We start from the raw sequence: 13,451 nt of genomic DNA on the forward strand, positions 1-13,451 counted from the left end.
AGCTGTGGCGGCAGTAGCGTACAACTGTGAATCTGGTCCTGTGAGTGGAAATGTTCCTATTATGAACAATCCGCTTACAGAGTCTTCTCTCTCCATCCCAGCCAGCTCCTAGGGAAGAGGCAGCCTTATTTTGTGTCCAAGATGGCCAGTGTGAAACTGCTGCATCTGAATAGATCAGTTTTACGTCGGCCATCTTGGATTCAAAACGAGGCTACTGGGAGCTGACTGATATGCAGGGAGGAGACCACTCACCTGGCAGCAGCTGCTGCGATCGGTCTCCCTTTTGGTTGGGTAGCCTATGTCCTGGAGGTTAGAAACTTTTGCGCTATATTATAAATTTATATGATATGGCTGACAAAAATAACAGACTCCTATTGAATTAAAAATATTTAATAATATATGAATAATCACAAATCATAAAACAAGACAGGTCTTAGTAGTTTAAACATCTAAGATGACAAGTATATATACTTTCCAATAAAAGGAGGTGGACTTAAGCATATTCTGTGCACAGAGGTGTAAAAACTAGCTTTATAGCTAAATGACTTGATCTATATTTTTTTTGACTTTGTAAATCAAGTGTAGCTGCTGGTAGAACCCGTATAATAGATGTTTCCAATAGACAGTCACTTAGTATCAAAGTTCCTTTGAATGTAATAATCCAACATAGGTCAGTAAAATGAAATGAGAGCCGTTTTCAACCGGAATCTTACGTGAGGTGTGAGCAAGTAGTATCAGCAGGAGTACATCCCGACGTCCACCACACTGGCTTCTAGCTGCGGGGAAAACGGCACCTGCACTGGCGCCTGCTACAACCTGTCCTGCTCGGTCTGAATGCTCCACAGGTCTCCACCTCCTACGTGCCGTTTGCGGGCACCGGTGAGCGGCTCCTCTCCACTCAAGAATAAACAACCAGCAGATGAATGCTGCTGCCGGTATGTACTACGGGTCTAACTCCAGCTGGGGTCCAACAGTTCAGCTTCTGACGCGTTTCGCTCCTCCCACAGGGGCTTCCTCAAAGATTCTTTGAGGAAGCCCCTGTGGGAGGAGCGAAACGCGTCAGAAGCTGAACTGTTGGACCCCAGCTGGAGTTAGACCCGTAGTACATACCGGCAGCAGCATTCATCTGCTGGTTGTTTATTCTTGAGTGGAGAGGAGCCGCTCACCGGTGCCCGCAAACGGCACGTAGAGGTGGAGACCTGTGGAGCATTCAGACCGAGCAGGACAGGTTGTAGCAGGCGCCAGTGCAGGTGCCGTTTTCCCCGCAGCTAGAAGCCAGTGTGGTGGACGTCGGGATGTACTCCTGCTGATACTACTTGCTCACACCTCACGTAAGATTCCGGTTGAAAACGGCTCTCATTTCATTTTACTGACCTATGTTGGATTATTACATTCAAAGGAACTTTGATACTAAGTGACTGTCTATTGGAAACATCTATTATACGGGTTCTACCAGCAGCTACACTTGATTTACAAAGTCAAAAAAAATATAGATCAAGTCATTTAGCTATAAAGCTAGTTTTTACACCTCTGTGCACAGAATATGCTTAAGTCCACCTCCTTTTATTGGAAAGTATATATACTTGTCATCTTAGATGTTTAAACTACTAAGACCGGTCTTGTTTTATGATTTGTGATTATTCATATATTATTAAATATTTTTAATTCAATAGGAGTCTGTTATTTTTGTCAGCCATATCATATAAATTTATAATATAGCGCAAAAGTTTCTAACAATTGGAGTTTTGTGGTTAATTGCACTTGGGTGGCCCAGTGCAATTTGATTGACCTGCTAACCCCAGGTCATTAACTTTTAGCAGCTGATTGTTATTTTATCCAAAAGGGTTTTTTATAGCATTTGATATTAGCGCCTGATAAAAAAAGGTTTTTTCTATGTCCTGGAGGTGGAGAATTTGTGCAGGCCAGTAGTCATACTCCCCACATCAATTAGAAAGGTAACAATTTCTACTCCACTGTCATTGTGTACATAGATCGGGTCTGCAGGGTTGTAGCTTGAGAAATGATTCTTCATTCCTGCGCACATTTGCAGATGTTTTTATTTGCAATAACAGTTGGCATTTACCTTGTAAATGCAGTTGCCTCATATGTGGGTGAACTCATTGTTGCATGCAGTAATTTCGGTGGCACCTGCTTAGACTGCACTGGTTAACCTTTTTATTGTTAATATGGGGTATATCAGTGTATTATGGTTGTTGGAAATGTTGTGACTTGCCTTGACAATAACTACAGTGTAGGGTTATAATTAAGTTATGCTTGTCTATGCTCCCAGAACCCCCAGAGTGGGCTATCCAGGAGCTCAATGACTTTTCACAGTGAAATGTAACATCTTCGCTGCACAGGGCTGTGTATCTCAGAATTACGTGGATGGGGCTGTGTTGTGAATCACAGCATTGTGCAGCTGGGGCTGGGTTACGATTATCTCTACCAGAACCCAGGTAAAAAGTCCATTAAGTATAAGTAACAGTTCTGTTTTTACAGCATATAACTGCAACCTGCAGGATTCCAGCTCCTGTGATCTTTTCCCCTGTATAGCCTGTCACTAGCTAGCTTAGAAACATTGAAAATAAGAACCGCCTGGCCCATCTAGGATGCTCCTGTTTGTAACGTCGAACCCTGTTTGATTCTTATGGGTTGATATATTAACCAGTGAAAAGAGTAGAGAAGTGGACCAGTGGAGAAGTTGCCCATAGCAACCAATCCGTATCTGGGTAGCATTTATCAGCCGTTAGCCATTAATGATACCCCTTGCACACAGAATTTAAATTCCCGAGACTTAGACCCAGGGATTTACGAGGTTCGGAGACATAGGAATTTCGACCCGGATTGACCCTTTCACACAGTAGTAGTATCTGTGTTGATCTGCAAATTACCGGGTCAGAATTCTTAATCCGAGAATTTGTGGGTCAGGCAGGTACTGGCAAAACGACCCAACACTCAAATGCTGGGTAAAAGCTTGGATTTTCAGACATTTCTGTCTGAAAAGGGTATAAGACAGCCAGTCACTGGTACATCCCTCCCATTGTAGTGTTACAGCTGTTAGCCATTGCTAATGCCAGCAGTCACTAGCATCTCTCTCCCAGCATAGTGTTACAGCTGTTAGCCATTGCTAATGCCGGCAGTCACTGGTACCTCTCTCTTAGCATAGTGTTACAGCACTTAGCCATTGCTAATGCCAGCAGTCACTGGTACCTCTCTCCCAGCGCAGTGTTACAGCTGTTAGCCATTGCTAATGCCAGCAGTCACTAGTATCTCTCTCCCAGCATAGTGTTACAGCACTAAGCCATTGCTAATGCCAGCAGTCACTGGTACCTCTCTCCCAGCATAGTGTTACAGCACTAAGCCATTGCTAATGCCAGCAGTCACTGGTACCTCTCTCCCAGCGCAGTGTTACAGCTGTTAGCCATTGCTAATGCCAGCAGTCACTAGTATCTCTCTCCCAGCATAGTGTTACAGCACTAAGCCATTGCTAATGCCAGCAGTCACTGGTACCTCTCTCCCAGCATAGAGTTACAGCACTAAGCCATTGCTAATGCCAGCAGTCACTGGTACCTCTCTCCCAGCGCAGTGTTACAGCTGTTAGCCATTGCTAATGCCAGCAGTCACTAGTATCTCTCTCCCAGCATAGTGTTACAGCACTAAGCCATTGCTAATGCCAGCAGTCACTGGTACCTCTCTCCCAGCATAGTGTTACAGCACTAAGCCATTGCTAATGCCAGCAGTCACTGGTACCTCTCTCCCAGCGCAGTGTTACAGCTGTTAGCCATTGCTAATGCCAGCAGTCATTGGTACCTCCATCCCAGCTTAGTGTTACAGCGCTTAGCCAATCCTAAGGCTGGCAGTCATTGGTGCATGCATTGTGTAAAATCTCCTGTGCATTCAAAAAGATATTGCTTGTTATACAAAATAAACAAGCCGCAAAATGTACTGAAAGGTGGTAATATAAAATACACTGCTCAAAAAAATAAAGGGAACACTTAAACAACACAATGTAACTCCAAGTCAATCACACTTCTGTGAAATCAAACTGTCCACTTAGGAAGCAACGCTGATTGACAATCAATTTCACATGCTGTTGTGCAAATGGAATAGACAACAGGTGGAAATTATAGGCAATTAGCAAGACACCCCCAATAAAGGAGTTGTTCTGCAGGTGGTGACCACAGACCACTTCTCAGCTCCTATGCTTTCTGGCTGATGTTTTGGTCACTTTTGAAAGATGGCGGTGCTTTCACTCTAGTGGTAGCATGAGACGGAGTCTACAACCCACACAAGTGGCTCAGTTAGTCCAGCTCATCCAGGATGGCACATCAATGCGAGCTGTGGCAAGAAGGTTTGCTGTGTCTGTCAGCGTAGTGTCCAGAGCATGGAGGCACTACCAGGAGACAGGCCAGTACATCAGGATACGTGGAGGAGGCCGAACCCAGCAGCAGGACCGCTACCTCCGCCTTTGTGCAAGGAGGAACAGGAGGAGCACTGCCAGAGCCCTACAAAATGACCTCCAGCAAGCCACAAATGTGCATGTGTCTACTCAAACGATCAGAAACAGACTCCATGAGGGTGGTATGAAGGCCCGACGTCCACAGGTGGGGGTTGGGCTTACAGCCCAACACCGTGCAGGACGTTTGGCATTTGCCAGAGAACACCAAGATTGGCAAATTCGCCACTGGCGCCCTGTGCTCTTTACAGATGAAAGCAGGTTCTCACTGAGCACATGTGACAGGCGTGACAGAGTCTGGAGACGCCAAGGAGAACATTCTGCTGCCTGCAACATCCTCCAACATGACCGGTTTGGTAGTGTGTCAGTAATGTGGTGGGGTGGCATTTCTTTGGGGGGCCGCACAGCCCTCCATGTGCTCGCCAGAAGTAGCCTGACTGCTATTAGGTACCGAGATGAGATCCTCAGACCCCTTGTGAGACCATGTGCTGGTGCGGTTGGCCCTGGGTTCCTCCTAATGCAAGACAATGCTAGACCTCATGTGGCTGGAGTGTGTCAGCAGTTCCTGCAAGACGAAGGCATTGATGCTATGGACTGGCCCGCCCGTTCCCCAGACCTGAATCCAATTGAGCACATCTGGGACATCATGTCTCGCTCCATCCACCAACGCCACGTTGCACCACAGACTGTCCAGGAGTTGGCGGATGCTTTAGTCCAGGTCTGGGAGGCGATCCCTCAGGAGACCATCCGCCACCTCATCAGGAGCATGCCCAGGTGTTGTAGGGAGGTCATACAGGCACGTGGAGGCCACACACACTACTGAGCCTCATTTTGACTTGTTTTAAGGACATTACATCAAAGTTGGATCAGCCTGTAGTGTGTTTTTCCACTTTAATTTTGAGTGTGACTCCAAATCCAGACCTCCATGGGTTAATAAATTTGATTTCCATTGATAATTTTTGTGTGATTTTGTTGTCAGCACATTCAACTATGTAAAGAACAAAGTATTTAATAAGAATATTTCATTCATTCAGATCTAGGATGTGTTATTTTAGTGTTCCCTTTATTTTTTTGAGCAGTGTATAATTGCTCCAGTGAATTATGTGGTAAATATTTTAGAAGTACTATATTATTTGGGACATGCTATTAATGAGGTGGTTTTGCAATTCAAGCAGACCCTGGATTTACACAGTAGATGTGTAGAAGTGATTTGCTACAGCCGTATTTTGTATGGATTATCTAAAAATATGTCCCCTTGGGGTCTAGATATACCACAGGCAGTAATGGCCACCAACTTATTATCTCTGCTGCTACTTTCTCTTAAAAATGGAGGATTGTGTTATACCCCCAGGTTAAATGTATGTCCCCATACTACTCTGTGCATGTTAATATTTTCACCGTGCCTCTGCTTAGTATTGTTTTTTTTTTTTTTTTTTCCCTTCCTTCTCCTTAGTTTCCAATAAATAAGCTGACAGAATTGTTGCGTCAGGACCTGGCCGCAGCAGGATTCACAGAAGCCCTGACATTTGCCTTGGTATGTAGAGAAATAAAGTCTGTCTATAATGTCCCCTGTCATGTCACCGTCTAGTCTGATGACCCTCTCATTCCATGTGTTGCACCTGCAGTGCTCGATTGATGATATTGCTGATAAACTGGGAGTCCCTGTTTCCTCCACTAATGCAGCGCACATTGCAAATCCCAAGACTGCAGAGTTCCAGGTCAGTCATCTTGTGATCCTTAACACCTTCACTGCTGGGGGGTTTCTCACCCAGGTGCTGAGCCTGTTTTGCCACTTTTTGCACTGGTCACTTTCCAACGTTAATACCAATTTTTCATGCAGAACAGACAAAAATTATATCTGGAGTTTTTTGGGAGGCTGTGCCCTGAAGACTTTAAAGCTAGATTGACTAAGCCAAGGCTTTTCTAAGCTGCTGCTTCTTGTGGGTTTGACCATGAAATTTAAAATTGCATTAATATTAAGGTTTTTAAACAATTGCATTTGTACTTAATGTTAGTCTTTATGCTCCTTCTAACATGACAAAATGTACCCAAAATTACTAAAAAAAAGTATTTCTCTAACGTCCTAGTGGATGCTGGGGACTCCGTAAGGACCATGGGGAATAGACGGGCTCCGCACGAGACTGGGCACTAAAAGATTTAGTACTACTGGTGTGCACTGGCTCCTCCCTCTATGCCCCTCCTCCAGACCTCAGTTAGAATCTGTGCCCGGACAGAGCTGGGTGCATTTTAGTGAGCTCTCCTGAGCTTGCTAATAAGAAAGTATTTTAGTTAGGTTTTTTATTTTCAGAGAGCTTCTGCTGGCAACAGACTCTCTGCTACGTGGGACTGAGGGGAGAGAAGCAAACCTACTAACTGCGGCTAGGTTGCGCTTCTTAGGCTACTGGACACCATTAGCTCCAGAGGGATCAAACACAGGAACCTAACCTTGGTTGTCCGTTCCCGGAGCCGCGCCGCCGTCCCCCTCGCAGAGCCAGAAGACAGAAGCCGGCGGGTTGAAGCAAGAAGACGTCAAAATCGGCGACAGAAGACTCCTGTCTTCATATGAGGAAGCGCACAGCACTGCAGCTGTGCGCCATTGCGCCCACACTAACCCACACACTCCGGTCACTGTAGGGCGCAGGGGGGGGCGCCCTGGGCAGCAATTAAGTACCTCCTGGCAAAAGCAGCATATATACAGTTGGACACTGTTATATGCATGAGCCCCCGCCATTAATTTTACACAAAATCGCGGGACAGAAGCCCGCTGCTGAGGGGGCGGGGCCTTCTTCCTCGGCACTCACCAGCGCCATTTTCTCTCCACCGCTCCGCTGAGAGGAAGCTCCCCAGGCTCTCCCCTGCAGACTCAAGGTAGAAAGGGTAAAAAGAGAGGGGGGGCACATAAATTTAGCGCATTAATCATATATACAGCAGCTACTGGGTAAACACTAAGTTACTGTGTGATTCCTGAGTCATATAGCGCTGGGGTGTGTGCTGGCATACTCTCTCTCTCTGTCTCTCCAAAAGACCTTGTGGGGGTCCTGTCCTCATATAGAGCATCCCCTGTGTGTGTGGTGTCGGTACGCGTGTGTCGACATGTTTGACGAAGAGGGCTATGTGGAGGCAGAGCAAGTGCAGATGAATGACGTGTCTTCGCCGACGGCGCCGACACCTGATTGGATGGATATGTGGATGGTGTTAAATGATAATGTAAACTCCTTGCATAAGAGGTTGGATAAAGGTGATGCCTTCTGGCAGTCGGGGTCTCAGCCCATGCCTGATCCTACAGTGCAGAGGCCGTCAGGGTCTCAGAAGCGGCCACTATCCAAAATTGTTGACACAGATATCGACACGGATTCTGACTCGTGTCGATGACGATGATGCAAAATTGCAGCCTAAAATGGCTAAAGCCATCCGCTACATGATTATATCAATGAAGGATGTATTGCACATATCAGAGGTAAACCCTGTCCCTGACAAGAGGGTTTATATGTATGGGGAGAAAAAGCAAGAGGTGACTTTTCCCCCTTCACATGAGTTAAATGAATTATGTGAGAAAGCGTGGGATTCCCCCGATAGGAAAGTGCTGATTTCCAAAAGGTTACTTATGACGTACCCTTTCCCGCCAACGGACAGGATGCGCTGGGAATCCTCCCCTAGGGTAGATAAAGCTCTGACTCGCTTATCTAAGAAGGTGGCCCTGCCGTCACAGGATACGGCCGCCCTAAAGGATCCTGCATATAGGAAGCAGGAAAGTATCCTGAAGTCTGTTTATACACATTCAGGTACTCTATTTAGGCTGGCAATTGCGTCGGCCTGGATGTGTAGTGCAGTAGCAGCATGCACAGATAATCTGTCTGAGGAAATGGATACCTTAGACAAGGATACCATTTTACTGACCCTGGGGCATATAAAAGACGCTCTCCTATATATGAGGGATGTCCAGAGGGACATTTGCCTACTGGGCTCTAGAATAAATGCAATGTCAATTTCTGCCAGAAGGGTCCTGTGGACTCGGCAATGGACAGGTGATGCCGACTCCAAAAAGCACATGGAGGTTTTACCTTACAAGGGTGAGGAATTGTTTGGGGACGGTCTCTCAGACCTGGTTTCCACAGCTACGGCTGGGAAGTCAAATTTTTTGCCATATATTCCCTCACAGCCTAAGAAAGCACCGTATTACCAAATGCAGTCCTTTCGATCACAAAGAAGCAAGAATCTCAGAGGTGCGTCCCTTCTTGCCAGAGGCAGGGGTAGAGGAAAGAAGCTGCACCATACAGCTAGTTCCCAGGAACAGAAGTCCTCCCCGGCTTCCACTAAATCCACCGCATAACGCTGGGGCTCCACAGGAGCCAGGAGCGGTGGGGGCGCGTCTCCGAAATTTCAGCCACCAGTGGGTTCGCTCACAGGTGGATCCCTGGGCTATACAGATTGTGTCTCAGGGATACAAGCTGGAATTCGAAGTGATGCCCCCTCACCGTTACCTCAAATCGTCCCTGCCAGCTTCCCCCATGGAACGGGAAGTAGTGTTAGCGGCAATTCACAAGTTATATCTCCAGCAGGTGGTGGTAAAGGTTCCCCTCCTTCCACAATGTTTGTGGTACCGAAACCGGACGGTTCGGTCAGACCCATATTGAATTTAAAGTCCCTGAACTTTTATCTGAAAAGATTTAAGTTCAAAATGGAATCGCTCAGAGCGGTCATTGCAAGCCTGGAAGAGGGGGATTTTATGGTGTCTCTGGACATCAAGGATGCGTACTTGCATGTCCCCATTTATCCACCTCATCAGGAGTACCTCAGATTTGTGGTACAGGACTGTCATTACCAATTCCAGACGTTGCCGTTTGGGCTCTCCACGGCACCGAGAATATTTACCATGGTAATGGCAGAAATGATGGTGCTCCTTTGAAAGCAAGGAGTCACAATTATCCCATACTTGGACGATCTCCTCATAAAGGTGAGGTCCAGAGAGCAGTTGTTGATCAGCGTTGCACACTCTCAGGAAGTGTTGCAACAGCACGGCTGGATTCTGAATATCCCAAAGTCGCAGCTGATTCCTACAACGCGTCTGCCTTTTCTGGGCATGATTCTGGACACGGACCAGAAGAAGGTGTTTCTCCTGGCGGAGAAGGCTCAAGAGCTCGTGACTCTAGTCGGAGACCTCTTAAAACCGAAACAGGTGTCGGTGCATCGCTGCACGCGAGTCCTGGGAAAGATGGTGGCATCATACGAAGCCATTCCCTTCGGCAGGTGCCATGCGAGGATCTTTCAGTGGGATCTGTTGGACAAGTGGTCCGGATCGCATCTTCAGATGCATCGGCTGATCACCCTGTCCCCGAGGGCCAGGGTGTCTCTTCTGTGGTGGCTACAGAGTGCTCACCTTCTCGAGGGCCGCAGGTTCGGCATACAGGACTGGGTCCTGGTGACCACGGATGCGAGCCTCCGAGGGTGGGGGGGCAGTCACTCAGGGAAGAAACTTCCAAGGGTTGTGGTCAAGTCAGGAGGCTTGTCTGCACATAAATATCCTGGAACTAAGGGCCATATACAACGCCCTGAGTCAAGCGGAGCTTCTGCTTAGCAACCAACCGGTGCTGATTCAGTCAGACAACATCACCGCAGTGGCTCATGTAAACCGCCAGGGCGGCACAAGAAGCAGAGTGGCGATGGCGGAAGCCACCAGGATTCTTCGTTGGGCGGAGAATCACGTGCAAGCACTGTCAGCAGTGTTCATTCCGGGAGTGGACAACTGGGAAGCAGACTTCCTCAGCAGGCACGACCTCCACCCGGGAGACTGGGGACTGCATCAAGAAGTCTTCACTCAGATTACAAATCGGTGGGAACTGCCACAGGTAGACATGATGGCGTCCCGTCTCAACAAAAAGCTACAAAGGTATTGCGCCAGGTCAAGAGACCCTCAGGCGATAGCTGTGGACGCACTGGTAACACTGTGGGTGTTCCAGTCGGTCTATGTGTTTCCTCCTCTTCCTCTCCATACCCAAGGTGCTGAGAATCGTAAGAAAAAGAGGAGTGAGAACAATACTCATTGTTCCGGATTGGCCAAGAAGGACTTGGTACCCGGAACTGCAAGAAATGCTCAGAGGACCCGTGGCCTCTGCCTCTCAGACAGGACCTGTTGCAACAGGGGCCCTGTCTGTTCCAAGACTTACCGCTGCTGCGTTTGACGGCATGGCGGTTGAACGCAGGATCCTAGCGGAAAAAGGCATTCCGGAGGAAGTTATTCCTACGCTGATAAAGGCTAGGAAGGACGTGACGACAAGACACGATCACCGTATATGGCGAAAATATGTTGCCTGGTGTGAGGCCAGGAAGGCCCCTACAGTGGAATTCCAGCTGGGTCGGTTCCTGCACTTCCTACAGTCTGGAGTGACTATGGGCCTGAAGTTGGGGTCCATAAAGGTCCAGATTTCGGCCCTATCCATTTTCTTTCAAAAGGAACTGGCTTCTCTTCCTGAAGTTCAGACGTTTGTTAAGGGAGTGCTGCATATTCAGCCCCCTTTTGTGCCACCAGTGGCACCTTGGGATCTCAACGTGGTGTTGGGTTTCCTGAAATCCCACTGGTTTGAGCCACTTAAGACCGTGGAGCTAAAGTATCTCACGTGGAAGGTGGTCATGCTATTGGCCTTGGCTTCGGCTAGGCGTGTGTCAGAATTGGCGGCTTTGTCCTGTAAAAGCCCCTATCTGGTTTTCCATATGGACAGGGCAGAATTACGGACTCGTCCGCAATTTCTGCCGAAGGTGGTGTCATCTTTTCATTTGAACCAACCTATTGTGGTGCCTGCGGCTACTCGTGACTTGGAGGATTCCAAGTTGCTTGATGTAGTCAGGGCTTTGAAGATCTATGTAGCCAGGATGGCTGGAGTCAGGAAGACTGACTCGCTGTTTATCCTGTATGCATCCAACAAGCTGGGTGCTCCTGCTTCAAAGCAAACCATTGCTCGCTGGATCTGTAGCACGATTCAGCAGGCTCATTCTGCGGCTGGGTTGCCGCATCCAAAATCAGTGAAAGCCCATTCCACAAGGAAAGTGGGCTCTTCTTGGGCGGCTGCCCGAGGGGTCTCGGCATTACAGCTTTGCCGAGCAGCTACTTGGTCGGGTACAAACACGTTTGCTAAGTTCTACAAGTTTGATACCCTGGCTGAGGAGGACCTTGTGTTTGCCCATTCGGTGCTGCAGAGTCATCCGCACTCTCCTGCGCGTTTGGGAGCTTTGGTATAATCCCCATGGTCCTTACGGAGTCCCTAGCATTCACTAGGACGTTAGAGAAAATAAGATTTTACTCACCGGTAAATCTATTTCTCGTAGTCCGTAGTGGATGCTGGGTGCCCGTCCCAAGTGCGGACTTTCTGCAATACGTGTACATAGTTATTGCTTAATAAAGGGTTATGTTATGTGGGCATCCATTGTTGATGCTCTGTTGTTGTTCATACTGTTGACTGGGTAAGTTTATCACAAGTTATACGGTGTGATTGGTGTGGCTGGTATGAGTCTTACCCTGGATTCTAAAATCCTTTCCTTATAATGTCAGCTCTTCCGGGCACAGTTTCCTTAACTGAGGTCTGGAGGAGGGGCATAGAGGGAGGAGCCAGTGCACACCAGTAGTACTAAATCTTTCTTGGAGTGCCCAGTCTCCTGCGGAGCCAGTCTATTCCCCATGGTCCTTACGGAGTCCCCAGCATCCACTACGGACTACGAGAAATAGATTTACCGGTGAGTAAAATCTTCTTTTATCTTGGTTATTGATTTAGCAAAAAAGCACACTAGCGGCAAATATGCTTTTTTTTTTTTTTTTTTTTCCCCCAAAACATTTTTATTAGAGTTTTCAGTGGTACATGAATTTCAATAACAAGTATATATAGAAATATTCAATAAGCAGATATTCAATATGCGTGAGAACGTGCAATGCAGAGATAATCAAATACAGGGTCCTGGGATGTGCATTATATTAATACATTTTACTTCTGTGTAATATTAGAGTTTAGAATGAAACTTAAAATTCTAGTTTCATGGCACATCGTATCGCTAAACATCTAAAATCAAAACTATGTAAACCAGACAAGACACACACATTAGGGAAGAGGGGGGTGGGGGATGAGAGAGATGTTGAGAAGAGAACATTATGACAGATGCTAAGGTGCAATATTCAAATTGGTGATGGTATTTCAGCGGGAGTCATTGTTAGAAAATGAATCCATTGTAGTGGAAGAGGGGGAGAAGAGAGAGAGAGAGAGAGAGAGAGTCTTAAGGATTAATATGGGTCATCATTCCATGTTTGTTGGTTGTATCTTCCTGAGGACAAAAGGACTGATTCCAGGTGTGGGGGAGAGCAAGGAGTTATGACACTGTAAGGTAATTTAGCCTAAGAAATAGTACATCTTAATAAGTAGGGTGATTCTGGGGACACCAGCACACCCTAGTGATGTAGATTTGTTAGTTAGGAGTATTAAATAGAATCTGGGCCTTATTCCATTCGATATTTCCAAAGTATTTAGATAATTTATTCATGTCGTTTTCATCAAGGGAATCTATGTATGGATCCCATCTGTTGTGAAGGGTCCTGGTATTCCCAGAATCACTGAGCACAGAAGAACGAATATCAAAATATAATATTTGTAGTAATCTAGTTTTAAGCTCAAGTATCGTAGGAGCAGATTTCTTGATCCAATGAATCAAGATAAGTTTTTTGGCAATTGTGAGAATAATAACGATGATAGGAATGAATCTATATTTTGGAGAGCCTAAATTCCAATTATCAAAATGGAGTAAAAGGCAGGGGTCAGGGTAGAGAATCAGAGAAAGGTTAAGCATAGAATTAATGTGAGCCATTGTTTTGGCCCAGAAGCGTCTAACTTTAGAGCAATTCCAAAAACAGTGGAATAATTTTGCATTGGCCATGGAGCATTTAATACATTTCCCAGTCTCACTAGTGTTCATATATTTTCTTTGTGCAGCAAATATGCCTCTTTAATTAAAAAACCTT

The 13,451-nt window shown here is 46.6% G+C and overlaps 1 protein-coding gene across 1 annotated transcript in view; it reads left to right on the forward strand.

Annotated features, from left to right (window-relative positions):
- The window catches only part of FARSB (phenylalanyl-tRNA synthetase subunit beta), a 183,299-nt gene that overhangs the window by 93,082 nt on the left and 76,766 nt on the right, over nt 1-13,451 (forward strand). The window contains exons 13-14 of the mRNA XM_063915908.1: nt 5,910-5,990; nt 6,082-6,174. Coding sequence (XP_063771978.1) covers nt 5,910-5,990; nt 6,082-6,174 — 174 coding nt within the window. The remainder of the gene's footprint in view (nt 1-5,909; nt 5,991-6,081; nt 6,175-13,451) is intronic.

The sequence above is a fragment of the Pseudophryne corroboree genome, chromosome 4, assembly GCF_028390025.1.
Source record: "Pseudophryne corroboree isolate aPseCor3 chromosome 4, aPseCor3.hap2, whole genome shotgun sequence".
Lineage (NCBI taxonomy): Eukaryota > Metazoa > Chordata > Amphibia > Anura > Myobatrachidae > Pseudophryne > Pseudophryne corroboree.